Consider the following 17485-nt stretch of genomic DNA (forward strand, 5'->3'; position numbering starts at 1 on the left):
ACTCTCTTAATGTCAATACAAATTATGTGTAAAAAAGTGTTCTCACTGTATTTATTATTGTATTACCCAACCGCTATTATTGACACAGCTGCCTTCTATTCCAGCGCAGACGAAACATTTTTCCAGCACAGCAAAGCTATATGCTGTAAGCAATACAAAGGGTATTAGTGGCTTTAGATGAGGTACTACAGCTCATATTGCATATATCTGTGCAGGGGGTGTTTTTAGGCTTTCATTCTATTTCCAGCAGGTTCATTGAAAGCTGCTTCTGAAACAACAAACACCTAAAATAAATTCATGTTCAGGCCTCAGGAACATTTCACAGCAGTGTAACAGTCAGATTGCTGTGTCACAAATGTTCTTATTTTATTACCTTCAGCTCGTGAAAACACTACCTGAGAGCTAGAGGCAACCAACAGGTCTTATTAACGGCTGCAAAATGTTTGTATTTGCTTTATTTCCAGGTGAGGGGAAGAGTCAAGAGTCTCTGTGACTGTCCCTCTTTGTTCTGAGGACAGAGCAGTAGTTCACTGATATGTGTTTTGACCCGCCCCAGTCTGCTGTTTGACACCGACAGAGAGCTGATGCTGTGAAATGGAAAGCAGAGGGTGAGCTCTTAGCAGGAGCCCGAAACATTAGCTATTAGCGGCAGGGGACAGGAGCCCCTCTCTGACACTCTGAATCGAGGTGTATGTCTCTCAGCAGCTCTGTTTCGATTGTTGTCTTCATTTTACATTATCTTTCTGCCTTTCTTATAAGCATTTCACCCCCTGCTGTGTCATCAGTGGGCTATTGGCTATTCCATTTAGGTTGTTTACATGACCAGTTGATTGGCTGTTATTGAGTTGAGTCCCATGAATAACTAAGGAGACAGAGACAGTTTTGTGTCTGCCTTTGTTTTCCTTGCCAAAGGTTGAACAGTCCACCAGCAAAAAGTAAAATAAAGTATCAGAGGTGCAAAGAGAGATCCTTTCCATTAACTTCAAAGCATGGAAACATGTCCCAGTAGAGGCACACAATACAAACATGGACAATCAAATGTTCATAATAGGGCCCTTTAAGGAATCAGAAGGTCCCACAAGACGGTTCATCTTTGAGTTGCTTGCTTTGACCGACGTATAAGCTAAGGTAATTCAGTGAATGGGTTAATATAAAATGATAATGATTAAAAGCAATGCTTTTAAAACACAGACAAGTCAGACCCCCTCTCATCATTTCTGAATTCCCTACCCGTATGCAACTTTCATTTCCAAGCCCATTGAATCTTTTTTAAAATGAACATCTTTGAAAACAACTGGGCCCTGTAGTTTAGAATCAAACATGGCTCAAACAGCAGTAAACAGTCCATTTGTTGTTGTTTTCAGCAGCGTTATAATACACATTTGGTGCTCTAATGAGCGTTCCAGCAGCAGAACGGTGTACAAGGGGAAGTAAATGACAGATCCCTGTGGTAATGTCATAGCATGTCATCCGGTGCAACGATGTGGCACATTCACAACACCAGATCAAAACAGAATTGCATGTGCGTGCAAATGTAGCCACTTTTGTATGCAGCCTGCCAAAATCTTTGTGGCTGCTGCTGTGCATAACCCATCCTGTTAAACGCTCCACACACATAACCACGCCTTGGGCAGAAGGTCGCATTAAACAATATCATCATCATCATAAAAAAGGGAAGGAAATTATTTCCATTGAGTGAGCCGGATTCTGTTGATTTTATGACTCCATGAAATGTTTTTTTGCTGAGAATCTGCATGATAATAGCTCAATTAAAATACTGATTGAAGAGAGGTGAAAGTGGAACCAACATAAACTATATTTTTTGTCTTACTGACTCACTCACTTCACTACTTGTGTGGCTGAACTGTGAATCAAAATACATTGAAACAAGAGGAACAACCTTCAAATCTCTAGAACAATTATTTAAAAGAAGTGCAAGAGTATTCTTTGCAGCACTTGAAATCATTTCCCCATGAATTGGAAACAGGATTTGGGCGTAGCTCTACCTATGCAGATGAGAATCTTTCCCCAGATTACACGTGTAGTGTGCGGCAGAGTATTTATCCCTCTTTGCTGTAATCTAAATTGATGTGGAACCGACTTTGCCTTCCCTTCCCCTGTCTGGGCTGGCATTATCCATTACAACCACTTAGTCAACATCACCAGCAACTATAGATGAGCTGCATAATTTGCATGTAGAGATATTTCAAACATGGGGATTAGTCGGTGGTACTAAGAAAATCCTAATCCATATATATGTAAAAATATTTATATTTATATGAATAAATATTCGGTGATGATCCTTCAAAGTATGTGGCAGTCTTAAGTTGCATTAATGCCTCGTTTTAGCGTTTCTCTCTAAGGTTGTCACAGGCATTGTGGGAGATAGAGAGAAGAGCCCTTTGAAGTCTGTCAACTCCTATATCCTATTACATATCAAATATATGTTTGTCCTCTCCATAATCCCCACAAAGCTGCTATTCAGCTGCAGCACTTTGAATGTTGGATCAACGCTACAGCTTTAAGTCACTTTATTATAATGATCAGTTTTAGAATATGCCCACACTTCTTTTAACTCACGTTTCTCTTGTTTATAGTTGGCTTTCGAAAGTCTAATTCCTTTTTGACAACTTTGTGACTTCTTTGTAAGGAAGCATTTTGGTGACACATTTTTTCAAAAAGATTATCTGTTTGATTTTGGTAGTCAAACGTCAAATTCATTGTGACTTCACTCAACTTGTACTCAATAGCTCACGCTAAGCAACCAAAAATGAAAGAATTGCACACCAGCCTCCGCCGAAAACTTGAACACACTTTATTCTGCATCTAAAAGCGAAATTAGGTATTGTTTTTCAGATTTGAGTTGTACATCAAACACATTTGCAGTACTAATATATGTTGACGATGCAGTGTTGAGCTCCATGAATCTGGTTATGTCAACCTTTGAGCTGAACATATTTTAGAATATTTAGAGATGATTTCATCACACAGCAGGTGTATTTCTGTGCATCAGTCTAATCCCCAAAGCCTGGTGGAGCTGGTGATGTCAGCAACAATGCTTTTGTCGCGTTAGCAATGTTAACATCCTTAGTGCAAGCTTGAACTTGACGTACTCTGTCTAAGAAAGGCCTCACATCTCACTGTTCAGAAACCTAAATTAGACTCTGAAATCATTGTTATATCTTTAGTTGTGACATCACACCAAAGGGCAGCACAGCAAGGTCAAACTTTGCAATTTCCTGCGATTCAAAAGTGAGCCGTGAGGAGCGATTTCATGCTTCAGCAACTCCTTAAATAATATATCCAACTCTAAAACCCAGCCCAAGACTAGATGATTCTCCATAATGCCCCTTCTTTAAAGATCACACAGTTTATCATGCAGGGGTAATGCACATTCTTTCAGAAGACTAGCAGAGCGTCACTATTTTTTAATACTTCATTGCCATCTTTACTATTTTGATTGAGAAAAGCAGTTTCCTTCTGTCTTTTCCATTCCACTGCCTTTTTTAAATCCCCCCTCCGCCTCACGTCTTAGTGGCTTGATGCCCGTCCTTATCATAGCAAATGTATTTCTTCCTGCCGTGTTTATTATTCAAGCGCACAGTAAGACCCACAGTATGCCCCGCTCGTGTTAAAACATCCAAATCAAACATTTCCTGATGTTTTTTAATAAACCAACTCATCCTTTGAGTCACAGGCCGGCTCTGCTCTGAAACATGACTCTTACCTCACAAGGCGGTATCAGTCACCGCACAGCGCCATAACCTCATAGGCATGGACAACCTTTTAATAGAACTGCGACTCCTCAGGTCTGAACTTGTTTGTATCATCCGCACAACGGCTGGAATAGTACAACTAGAATACTTTTTGTACTTTGTCGACCAGTTTGAAGTGCATGTCCTCATCTGCAAGGATTTACGAGTTGCAATTTAATTGGAGGGAATTAGTGGACATTTAGCTTCTAATATCCATCAAATTAATCTCTTACTCTGTGTTTCTCTCTCCTTCTCTCCCAGGAAATCCAAAATGGCTTCCAGGATTAACCTCTGCTCTTGGTAGAACTACCAGAAGTTCACGTCCATTTGCACAGCATTTCACAGCCTGGGAAATTCCATAATGTAAATATATCTCGCTCCTTTTTTTCCTCATTAAACCTACGGCTTTGGGAGATGAACCCTAGAGGATCTACCGGGAGGGCTATTTCCTTCATTTGGATTTAGAATTATCTTTGGCTGGGACTACGGTAGCGGTGGCTGGTTGTGGCGGCGGTGGTGGTGGGAGGACCTTACCACCTTGCAACACGGGGATACCTTTACAAAAGCACGCGCCACCATGAGGATATCCGCCCCCTCCTGTCTCTGTCCCTTTCTGGTCTGCCTCTGTTTCATCCAGAGGTGCTACGGGGCGAGCCACCACCTCCCCGCCAAAGTGCCCTCTTTCAGGAACGGGACCAAACTGGCCAACGGGGAGACGGAGGTGCATCACAGGCCGAAGCGCGGCTGGATCTGGAACCAGTTCTTTGTTTTAGAAGAACACCTGGGAACAGAAGCACAGTATGTTGGAAAGGTAGGAGTTTGTATTGAACTGTCATTACCGTGTCGGTAAGAATTCCTGTCATGATGTCCAAAAGCGTTCTCTCTGTGTAATTAGGAGCGCCTCTCAGCATGTCTGCCACTTGGGGAAGCCAGCGTTGCAAGAGTGGATTAAGTTTGAAAGTGAGAATAGCCCTCTACATCTCGCTATCTTTGAAATGAAAAATCAGATTTGGTGTCTGTGGGAAACGCAACCAGATTTGATCTCTTGGTGGGAAATGAACCACCACAGTTAGAAATTGGACAGTAGTGCGATGGGGACATGAATAATAAGCCGGGGCGCCTCACAGTTAGGAAATGGTATGAATGTAATTTCAGAGTGACTGATGTGTCTTACACCAGAACAGATAGTTGTGGGTATTCTTTCTGCTTGTTGGTGGTGACTTCTCTGTTAGCTCCACAATAAACCACAGGGAGCTGGTTAAGTCATCTGCTTGCAGATTGCCTGCCCTTATCTCCTGAAATGTTCAAATGTGTTTCTCCGCTGCAGTGATCATTATTCTAGGCACTCGGGCACAGATTAATCCCCTCAACTGCACTCGGAGAGAAAGAGAATGAGAAAGGCAGCACGCTCCTCTGACTGCACATATGTCTGTATTTCAACAACGCTGCCATTTGAAGGGAAAATGAAAGAAAAGAGGGATGACATGCTTGGAGAAAAGTGTGAAAGGGAAAAAATAACAACAACAGTAAATATCACTTTCTACCTCAAATGTCTGTTTATTGAATAAACCTGGGGTTTTAATCAAAATCGTCCTTGTGAAGCTGGGAAGAAAGGTTATTTATTGGTGAAACATGTTTTTGCTAATATTATTTGACGCGTGAATGAACCATGAAATCCCACAGTGCAAACAAAAACAATCCCGCAGCATCTACGAGGCATTGTGTCCAGAGTATTAGACGGTACCGAAGATTTGCAGGATGTTCAAAGCGTCAGTTTGTCGATGCACTAACTGCATAAATAGGTGGTTACTCATTTAAAATTAAATGCGTCCATGGCTTTGAAGTTCATGAGTGTTTGGTTTGCTGGCTGGTGTGTTAGTCCTATCTTAAGGGTGTTGTTGTTCTGTTTGTGTGTGTATGTGTGTGTGTGTCTGTAGCTGATGAAAGCAAAACAAACTAAACAGCTAATCCTGGATGATAATAAAGCACTGAGAAGACACACATAAACATTATTAAGGAATCAATTTGACATGCACGTTTGAAGAGATGAGGTCTCCAGATGGTTAGCACAAAAAAAACATTTAATTATGAGGGTGGGGAATGGTTTGCGCTGTCCTAATGTGGCCAGGAGACAGAATGACCCTTAATTAGACGAAGACAGGAGAGGGGGAGGAGGAGGAGGATTAATGCAGTCTGCACGTATTGTGCTTTTTTTTTCTTCCTCCCTTTGCTTGATTAAAAACTATGGACATTAGTGAGCCTCAAATGAGCAGTCTTTGCCGATAATTGCTACTGTATGACCACAAATACAATCTTTTAAAACAGACGTTTCATGATAAGATGTGTGGAATATTCTAATGGGATTTCTAAATACTACATAGTCAACATTTATGCAGATGTGTGCTAAGAAATCTGCACGGTCAATCATTACTCAGACATATCATAATGTTAGACTCAGCCTTGGCATCCGTGTAGGGTATGTGTACTTTTAACAACTCTCATACAAAGGAGAGCAAAGACTGACTGCTGAGAATAGGTGAAGCGGCCAGCCTGTCAAGAACATCTTTAATCCCCAGGAGGTATCCCATAATCCCCAGTGACACCTTTCTGGGGGGCTGATGCATTTGGGAAATGACAGCTTTGTGCACATGAGTGAGACGCAAAATGCTTTGGTAGGGGACAGGGCTTGTCCAGATACGAGTCAGAAGACAACCGACTCTCCCAATGGGACATGTGGACGTCTTCTTGTCAATCATCTCAGCGTGGCGCTTTGAAGTTGCTCGGCAGGTTACACACCTTGCAAATCCCCCCAAACCCTGAATGAATATATATTGCAGTGAGTTGCCTGCTGTATCTTAAATGGAAGACGTGGTGCAGCTGTTGTAAAAATAGTTAGAAATCCTTGAATGGAACCAACGTGTGTGGCGTGTGCGATGATAACATGTACAGTAAACACGTTCTTTTGATTATCCAGAAGGAATACCCCTGCTTGTATCCTATGTTCATTTGCAGAGCATAGTAGCAACCTCAAAGAAAGGTGCTCATATGTTTTATTCATACATCTAAATATGGATTGTGCTGTGACAGAATCAGACAACTGTCTTCTTGCATGCACATTAATACCTCAACGGTGCGAAGAGACGAAAAAAAAAAAAAAGTGTTCCACCCATTATTTGCGATGCAGTAAACAAGTGTATGCTCATTTGGATGTTTCCAATGCTAAACCACTGAAGTGTTATATGAAATAACAAGGAGCATTTCACAGCTGATGTCACATTACAACTCCGCATTGTTGGATAGAAAAACATCATGGAAATGTCAGAGATAATACTTATCAACCTCTGAGGGTTTATTCTGACACTGAGGCATTCATATATGAGTGTGGGAGTGCATCTACATGTATGAATGTGGTAGGGCTCCAACTAAAGGTTTTTCATTATGGATTCCTCTTTTCATAACTGTTTTTTATAAGAAACACTTTTTTGAAAATATAAAAAATAAAACCTGAAGCAGTTTTCTTGAGCTCAAAATGATGTCCCTAGATTGCTTGTGTTGTCTGACAGTTAGTTATAAACACAAATGCACTTACTAATAATGTGAATTCTTTGTTTTAGGAAACTGCAAACAGAAATCTCTACACCTAACCAAAACAATATGCTGAAAGATACTAAAAAGTTGGGTACAAAACTTAATATATATCAGATGATATGAATCGAATCTATTGTTAATATAATATTGAGTGATGCATCGTTACACATTAAACTCTAAATCACATGTTGTACATTCAGTTCATTCTCCTCGTTATGTGTGCACATGTGTAGCAAAGAGATATTCATGGACTTTTCTCATCTGTGTGAGAGGTCATTTGGATCGACAGTGTTTGTTTGCAAAGGCTCATCGTGTTCTGGTCTGGATTATAAATGTATCTGTCGTGCTGTGTCCTTGAAACGGTCACACTTTGACCAATCAAAACAAGGTAGAGAATGAAGCTAACCCAGTGAAATACAGTTCAACTCCAATTGATTTGCAGGAAATAACACTTGAAGCGTATGTCTGCTGTGTGTGCAGGCATGCATAACATCCTGAGTGCATTCCCTTGTCCTCTGGCTGGAACGTTTAAATACATTTGCACTATTTAGACACTTGATACTAAAGCCATTTTCCTTCACCCAGCACAAGGCAACAACGTGATGGTTTCATTTCTGTCTCATTCAAACATTGCAGTTACAGGCAGAAATGAGTGTCAGACTTGCTTCCGGGTCTCTAATAATCTCATTACTGTACATCAAGACGCTTGCATCCTGCTGGGAAGACGACGATTCATTCTGTGTCTCCCCGCAGATGTCAAAATAGAGGACAACTATTAGGGCGGATCTCCGTGATGTGCATCAAAGGCTCGTCTCCAGCACGCCCCTCACCTCATCACTGTCTCTTGATGTACGGTCATTAGGCGGGCGCTCCATCATCAGGGTTTACTGTGACTGTTACAAATCAATCGCGGAGAAGGGGGCGCTCGGAGGAGTTGATTGGGAGGGAGCTGGGCCAAATTGTGGTATAATAATCAGACAATCAAGCACGCCCACGTAAAAAGTGATTAAGTTCTCTTGAGTGAAGTATAAGAGCCGAGATTTAATCAAAAACGAACCCACCCCCCTTACTAATTGCAAATATGACGGCAAGGCAGTGCTCATTTCTCCTTCTCTTCACCCCCTGCTCCACTCATCATGCACATTGTTGATGGATAAACGCTTCACATCCGGAATCCAACTTCGCATTTCTGCTTCTGCAAAGCTTGTAACATCAAGGCAATGCAGCTTCAATGAATCGTTTTGAACCAACATGTTACTACTGTTAGTCCAAGCAAGTTGGATTTACAAGAGTTGTGGAATCCAGACAAAGAACAAACAGATAAACAGAGATTGCAGTGATGCTTGTACAGCTATTTGTAGCTTTGGTGCATCAATACAAATGTGCTGTGCCCTGGTGAGCCCATAGGCCCTCCAGCTGTCATACGGTTGATGCTTAAATGAAAAGTCTTAAATCAGCACAGAATAAATTCCTGGCATTCATTTAATTGTCACCTGGATGTGACAATTAAATGAATGCCAGGAATTTATTCTGTGCTGATTTAAGACTTGTCCTTTTTTTGCCTGCTTTGTAGAGATATGCTTTTTGTTTGCCTTCTTGAACTCGTTCCACACATAATGAGTGGAACAAGCAAGGCCAGCTCGGTACATACATTATGTGGATCTGTACACCCAATTTGACCGAGCCAATTCAAATAGCATTCACCAATAATACATTCCAACCAGGCACATACATTATGAGGATCTGTACAATGGAGAGGACAAAGCTGGTACAGAAGAGAAGAATAGCTGAAGGTCAGATGTAGGATGTATGAGGACGCATTACAGCGTATACTTCACTGGGGCGATGTAATTGTGAAGATTGTGTTACATGTCATGTACCACTTTTCCAAAAAGTTGATTTGTCCCTTGCTTCATTACAGCTACATAGCAAGATTAAGTCGTTTTCTTGACTCTACCTAAAACAGGACATGATTTATGACTGAATTGCAGCCACTTCTAAGCATTTTGGCTGATTATCACAGCACCATGTGGCCACTCAGCTCTATATCTGTTCAGCCGGAAAATTGGCAGGAGTAGAATAATTGGCATGGTGACTACTAAACCAAAACTGAATCCTTTGATTGTGCATGTTGTTGTTTTGGCTCAGAAATTCAGCTTTTGAGACTTAATTTTTCCATTATGGGTGAAAAGGTGGTTGATCAGAAGTTATGTTCTAATGTTTTCAAAGCTGTCTGTAGGATATCCTGTTGTATATAGTTGCTGGATTGTTGTGTATAGATGGTTGATGGACCAGATGGCTGCTGGGCATGTTATTCAAAGGAAACAGAAACTTTCAAACGTAATTTGAGTCTTTCTATCAGGCAAAAATACAATGCATATGCTGGTTCCCTTTTAGTCAGTGGGAGGTTTTGATGTTCTTCTTTGTCATAAATGACGACTGAATATCTTTGAGTTTTTGGTTGGATAACACAAGCAATGTGAATATTTTACCTCGGGCTATAGGAAATTGTAATGGCCATTTTGGTGATTTTCTGCCATTTTGTAGCCATAATTATTAAATGGTTAATTAAGAAAGCAATCACCAGATTAATGCCTCGACGAATAATTAGTTACGGTTATAGTTAATATGTAATAAAACATCCCTGTGATTGGGTTTAAATATAATAAAATATGTGAAAAGAGGCCTTTACGGATACAATATCATTAAAATATGTCCTTATCTAATCGTTCCAGTCAACTTGGTAAAAATCTGTCAAATTTCAAACATAATGAAAGCCAATCTCAATGTATTCTTCTGGTCATTCTGGTCATCAATATTATATGTCTGTGTGGTTATTAAATCAGTTAAACCTGATTTAAATAAATCCCAGTCGCAGGGTGCACACTTCTGGACATCTTTTTGCCTCTAAGAGTTCGTATGAGATGGAAAGATTAGTTGCTAACCAATCATAAGAAAACAAAATAATTGCTTCGAATTTTGTAACACGGGTGCTGTTTGCGCCTTGTCTTCTTATTCATCAGTGCAAATTTCCCTCTGCTCTACTAAAACATAATTGGTGAGTTGACTTTAATAATCTACTCTGACAGAGCGAATGATTGACAGAAAAACTATAATCATAGGTAACAAAGCAGGATTGTTTTCATTAGTTTTGTTATCAAGCATTACCACACGTGTAAAAAATACAATTGAATGTATTACTGTCTTAGTGGCAGATACATTTCAGATGTGAGGATTGCTTTCCTTGTCTTCTCCCTTTTTAATTGGCAGAGACGCCTGACAAGTTGTAGACAGAGACAAACATATAGTTGTTTTTTACTGTGAGCCCCAATTAGCTTGTGAACACAAACAGTTTATGGCTGCTCTCGGCAATGAGCACACAGACGCCAAACACTGACAACACGTAGCTTTCTGACAAAATAAAGTGAAGTTACCCTTTCTCTGGGGTTGCTCCTCTGGGCGTATGATGAAATTATAAGGGAGGTTCTCCTTGAGATTGGAGTTTTCCCGCCGACGACTTCAGAGCCCGAGTCTCTGTTGATCTCTTTAAACTCAGAAATGCATTGCCAGCCGCCAGCCACATGCCTGTCATCTATTCTTTAATAAAGTCAGTCGTAGAGACGGAGAGATAAACACAATCCCTTGTTTTGATGCCCAGTGGAGAAAAGGGATCCCTCCAAATCTTTTTTTGGGGGGGATGACAAACAATAAGGTCATTTTTTCACCTTTTATTACCATGTCTTCCTGGACTTCACTGATCGTGTCTATGAGAGATTTTCTTACATTTCCATATATTACATAAACTAAACATCAAGCCATTTTCATTCCCCTCTTCCACATTGCATCATATAGAGCTGATGTATGTTATTATATTATTCAGGCCTGCTCTGTGGTGAAACAATATTTACACTTATTACATTAAGGCAAGTTGTCATGAAATGTTCTCTGTGATCAAATTTAATGAAATATGAATAAAATATCCCAACGCTGAATTTGAGATGCAGGAGCAGCAACCTCTGCAGAATAATGGAGCCCTGCTGTTGAAATTATGACAGCAATTTGCCCCGAGCCCAGTTTTGTACCATCAGCTTTGAATAAGAAGCGAAAACACAAACTCTCCTCTGAACAGCAGTGAGGGAGGTCTCGGTCCAGGAAAATGTGGATGCTCAAACTGGCCTTTTTCCTGTATTTGGTATCATCAAGCAGTCACAGATGGTGAGTAAACATGAGAAGGTTGTCAGTTAACTTAAAGCCAGGAGGTAAATCAGTTTAAGATCTAATGCAGTTGGTTGTCGTATGTTGTCTAGTATTTCCGTTTAAGATTTATCTATATCAGGACATCTCTAATTATTGACCAATCACAACAGAGCAGGCCAGCTAACCAATCAGAGCAGACTGGACTCTAGTTTTAGACAAACAAGCAGTATGAGAAAGGTTAAGCACTTTTTGAACATTAAAGCATGGAACAATGTCACAGTCGAGGCACAACATATTGAAGGTTACAAGGATAGTCCATTATAGGCTACTATGGAAGATATGGGTGATTGTAATACCAAGCAAGACCACATTGAAAACCCCCTCAAAGATTCCTTTTAAAGCATGATTCCTTATTGCCCTTTTCTGATTTTAGTGGCCTGATATAGGTTTCAATCTCATCTGTTCTGACCCTGCTGTACTTTAGCCCACGATGTTTGTGTAATGGCCCGCAACCTGTTGACACTTTTATCACCAATAGATTTTTTGAAGGAAGTAGTCGCCATATGCACCATTGGTTCACACTTTGCCGGGCATGATTTATTGGCTCCTGTGAAAGAAGTCAATGGCTAAATTAGCACTCTGTCTGCAGGCGAAATTCCATTTATGAGCTGAAGTTGTAGAGTGCTGCTGGACAGAAGTGGATATATCCTTGTAGTAGTTATGGAAGTGGTCTGTCAAGAAACTCTGGTTCTCTGAATTTAAATGATTTCATTTATAAGCAGGAATTGATCATCAAGCTAGAGCCAGCACTGTAATCTACAATTCTCTAAATGTCTTTGGCGACATTAAAAATTCAAAGAGTGCAGAAATGGGCCAACAGAGCAATTGTTCCCCTCCACCCTGCTGTGATGTTTTCTCCTGTTCATATTTGTCAGCTTGAATGATGTGATTCATAATGGTACAGTGTAGCAACTGATTAACTAGCTATTTCAACAGGATCTTTGAAACCTTATCTAATTACAGGCCTGATATTTACAGCGGGAAGGAAAGATGGCCCTCATCAAGAGTTTGGTGTGCAATCAGCAGCGGCTTTCTAATTATGTATTCGCTAGCTCTGGTTTGATTAGAAGTGGCCTGAGGACCTCCACCGTCCGACTTGTTTAATGACATGTTTAATGACTTGTTTCTGTTAATGGTAGTGTGTTTACTATACTGCTCTTTTTCAATATAAATATGTACCTTTTGGGGCTGTTTTCATTGGGAAATGCTCACGGGTTGGCTAAAACCAAGTTTCAGGGTCAGTTAGGTAACACAAGAGTTTCCCCACTGCACATATACCCATAATGCACTGCAGGTTTACAGGCTGTCTGCTCAAGTCTTATCTCCCAGCAGGGATGTCTGATGGTTGCCCAGTGCAGGATTAGCAGTGCCGGAACAGTAATTAATCACGTCACAAACAGACAACCAATCAATGAAACGGTCAATAACGGTTGCAAAGTGTAATGTTTTAAATAAGGAGATGATTGATTGTCTCTAAATTTGGGTCACATTGAAAGGAGAGGATCTTCAGCTCTCGTCTGTACTTCAAAAAGCTGTGTCCTAATTCTGGACTGCACCAGTATAATGTGTTTATAACAAAATCCTTTTTTTTAAAGATTTGCATGGGAACATTATGTAAATCATAATGTAGCCTATCAAGTAGAAGTAGGGCAGGATAATGCAAAAATAATTCACTGTGATTATACAGTATCTATGTGTATTTTTATATCAGTTAATATGAGTAAAAACTTTAGAACAAGATAAATTAGGTCACTATCTCACTAGGCTCAAAGATTCCCTTAATTTAAAAAAGCTCATTAGTACATTTGGAATCTATTTAGATGAGTGAATTATGTAAAAAACAACGTAATTCAATCTTATCATTGCCATTGTCGGCCAATATAACTTCTAACAGTATATTGAGGATTCTACTAGTTGTCCTATTTAGGACATTTTATAATAATGTTGTTTTTTAACATCGCCCTAATTATATGTATCAGCAGTGATATTACAAAATCACAATTACTCTTAATCAAAGACAATGCAGCAGTTACAATCATTGGTTGATATGAAAAGTCATCTTAGTCTGAAGACTAAATTGATTTTACCCATCTACGCTTTGAATAACCCTGTAAGAGAGTGTGTTCAAGTTTTATTTTGACCTGAGTGGATGTGATTTATTACATATTAAACACATATTTAGTGACAGATTTTGCTGGTAAACAATTCAAATCCAATGTGACTACTGACTGCTGCTCCTATTTGTCCGTGCTTTGTCATAATTCATTTAAACTACTCAACTTGAAACACATAATTAAACATTCTTTATTAATACATTTTACTATTACACATGCAGTTCCGGACTGATTTGCCCTCTGTGTGTGCGTTGAGTTGTTTGATGTTGTGGGAGAACTTGCCAGACCTTTATTATACCCGACAGATATCTCAAATGAGCATTGAGTAGAAAATGACCCAGCTTTGTAGTTGGGTTTTAATTGTGATTCTGGTGTCATTTTACTTATTTTTTGCACTTCGCACACTGATGTTCATAATAGTTCTGCTTATCCATACTGTGAAGATATTACTGTGGAAGGGAAACATATTACCTCCATACAAACAGAACATGCATTATTTATTTGCTGTATGTGTATCTTATGTTCTCCAAAGAGTTGCATACATCCTGTTTGAGACGAGACCGAGTTGGGATTCAAAGGTTGTGTTCACAGCTTATTGATGTGCATCTAGGAATATGAAACACAAAAATACCACTAGTACGTAACATGCACAATAGATTGTTCTGTTATGTTCAGCTGTGACACTTCCCTGAGGAAAAAAAGTTTAACATGTTTTATTCATGAGTGGAAATCCAGTATTGTAATATTTATTTATACTTTACTACAAAACCAGCTGAGAAATTGACTTGAAAGTCTTAATCCTCTTGGTGTCAATTATGGCCCTTATTCCCCTCTCTCCTGGTAAGAAAGAGCCAGAGCGTCTTGTAAGGAATTCCCCAAAACTTGAATCTTGAAAGAGGAATTTCCTTAATGATTGCTTAGGCACAGCCAGGCCTTAGATGGAATATCCAATAATGTATATGAGACATAAATGTTGTGAAACTGAAACCTCGGCACCCTGCAGTGCATTATTGCCACAAAGGTTATTGCTATAAAAAGCACATAGCACATTTTATGGCCTTGATGAAGATTATGTTACATTGTATCAATGTATAAGGTGAGATAAGGCTCCAACAATTGAGAAATGCCAGTCAAAATGTCTAATATTCCAAGGTAACGTCTGCAATTGACTTGTGTTTGTAAATCCAAAACTAAGAGATATTCAATTTACATTCATATAAGAAATATATACAGAAGCTCATTACATTTGAGAAGATAAAAAGTAGATAATGTTCGATATTTTAATGAAAAATGTGTTGCTATGGAAATCATAGTGTTCTCTCCATGCATTACTCATGCAGCCTTTGTACATCAGTGCACGGTGTTCTTTGAATCACACTAAAAACAACTCTAAGAAAATGTTTTTCAACGCTCTATCCTCTGTATTCACACACTCTTTCTCTGGTTTGCAGCTTCACTCTAACTCGGACAAAGGCGATGGATCCGTCAGGTACATTCTGAGCGGGGATGGAGCTGGGAATATATTTGTTATCGACGAAGTGACGGGGGATATTTCCGCCACCAAAAGCTTGGATCGAGAAAGTAAATCGCATTATGTCCTGCATGCACAAGCCTTGGACCGCAACACAGAGGAGGCGCTGGAACCAAAGTCGGAATTCATCATCAAAGTACAAGACATCAATGACAATGCACCAACATTTCCAGATGGACCCGTTGTAGCTACGGTGCCGGAGATGTCTGAATTGGGTGAGTACTGCTAAAAAAATGTTTACCTAGAACTTCATGTGATTGTCAGAAGCAGGAAGCCTGTGTTGGATGGGTTGAGGTACAGACAAGACTTTTATGGCAAGACCTTTGACGAATGTACCCATGTTATGTACACATGACTTAGTGTTGAACCAAGAATGCATTAGTAGGAAGAGCTGTGATCAAACATGTTATTACCCTGTGCACTATTCTGGTTTGTCCCCTCTTTGATAATGTTCTCCGGAAGGCTTGATCTTCTGTAAGCCAGCCGAGTCCTCTTTTTCATCTTTGTTTGCTTGTTGCTGTGATGGTTTCCCGGGTGGGCAGGTCTTTATAAAGCACTCAATAGTGCCTCCACAGCAATCCCCGCCATCGAGACTATGGAGTCCTCCACATCATAGAGGAGAGAAAAAGCCTTTCTCCACCTCCTCTGAGACAGCTTCTCTTCGTAAGCCCAGCATCATGTGGCAAACATCTATTTTTTATTTTTTTATTGCACCGTTCTGTTTTTAGCCGTGTGAACAAAAGCTCCCCCTGTTCTCAGTCCAGTGGATTCTGCCTCTCAGGACAATATCTCCGAACATATGGATGTTGGGACCAATCATAAATGCTAGCCAAACTGCTGTCAGAGCCGTTTTTGCGTCTTCCGATATACTGTATAATTTGTGACATTGACACTATGGTGAAAACATTCCATTCATATCTGTCCGTCTTACATAATCCCTCTAGCTGCTGAAAGGATGCAGAGCTACTTATTAAAAGATATAAGAGAAAACAGCTTCATCAGCAAGATGGAAATGTGCAAAAGCGATTAAATATGCAAACCCCAATAGACCTTAAGGCGCCCTCTTTATAAACAGTCAATAGCTCCCTGGTTGAATTCATGAATATTCATGGCCGGAAAAGCCTTAGCTACATGCAACTTTGCTACTCTGTGTATTTGTTACTAAATTGGATGTGTCAAGTACATGTCTTAATCTCTTAAAAGTGCTACACTGTATGTCCTGACACTTTCTACGTGGAATAATAACTATTGGCACATACTGAATATGTGTGTAGGTCTAAAGCTACTGCTGCAGCTGAAAAAGTTCCACTGTTGTCTGCAAACTTCATCATCAGTTGCACACAAATAATCAATCACCATTGAAGACCCAAGGGAGGAAATCAAGGACTGTGAAGGGGAAAATAATTAGCCCTTTCTTCCCGCCCCCTCTTTTGCTCTTGTCCATTAAAGTAATTCCTCTTTGGTTCAGCATCTGCAGCGTCAAATCGGCTGTAACAATCAACTGTCCTCACACTCCAGAGCACTAATCCCCCAGCATTTGTCAATACTGGTGCTCCCAAGTGCAGAAAGGGCTGTCTGGGAGTGTGGCAACTAATTGGTTGCGTTGTTCCTCTTTCCTGTCTAAATTGATTAGCTGGGCACGTGCCAGGAACTCAACGTTACTGTTACATACCTCCTATTCAAAAGTACAATAATATTGTCTAGAGTGCTAGATAAAAGGAGTATCAATTTCTAACTACTGTATATCTCCCAGTTGAGAAGTCTCTTAATGGACATACTGGAGATGGTATCACTGCTTTTCCTGTCAACCAATTCACTTCTGGGAAAATATCTTGTTAATTGTGGTTTCAAAAACCCCGGAGGCAGAGGTGGGTGCTTGTTTAGACGAGAGGTTATGATTAAATGAGTGTTATCGGAACTAATGCACCGAAATTGAGCGGAATAGCACACATGGGTAGGTATAAAACTGTTTATTGACAAAACCAAAGACATTTAGGGTTTCACACTAAGGCTTGAACAGATACTTGTGTTGCCCTATTTGCTGATATTTGCTGAGATCCATCATAAAACACAAATCAAATCAGTTTTCATACTTGTTGACAGTCATTGCTGAACACACACACCTGGCTGTGTATCGACATATTTTATGCCGTAAAATGAACATCTTACCCAATGAGCCTCATCCACCTTGTTGACTAATTGCTGCTTCATTACAGCACACATCAAGTACATGTTTTTTT

The 17485-nt window shown here is 40.0% G+C and overlaps 1 protein-coding gene across 1 annotated transcript in view; it reads left to right on the forward strand.

Moving 5' to 3' along the window:
* The first annotated feature begins 4237 nt into the window (after positions 1-4237).
* Positions 4238-17485, forward strand: part of LOC117494796 (cadherin-18) — a 54612-nt gene continuing 41364 nt past the window's right edge. Inside the window, exons 1-2 of the mRNA XM_034145766.1 lie at positions 4238-4566; positions 15166-15460. Coding sequence (XP_034001657.1) covers positions 4333-4566; positions 15166-15460 — 529 coding nt within the window. The 5' untranslated portion in view covers positions 4238-4332. The remainder of the gene's footprint in view (positions 4567-15165; positions 15461-17485) is intronic.

This window comes from Trematomus bernacchii, unplaced genomic scaffold (genome assembly GCF_902827165.1).
Source record: "Trematomus bernacchii unplaced genomic scaffold, fTreBer1.1, whole genome shotgun sequence".
Classification (NCBI taxonomy): Eukaryota; Metazoa; Chordata; class Actinopteri; order Perciformes; family Nototheniidae; genus Trematomus; species Trematomus bernacchii.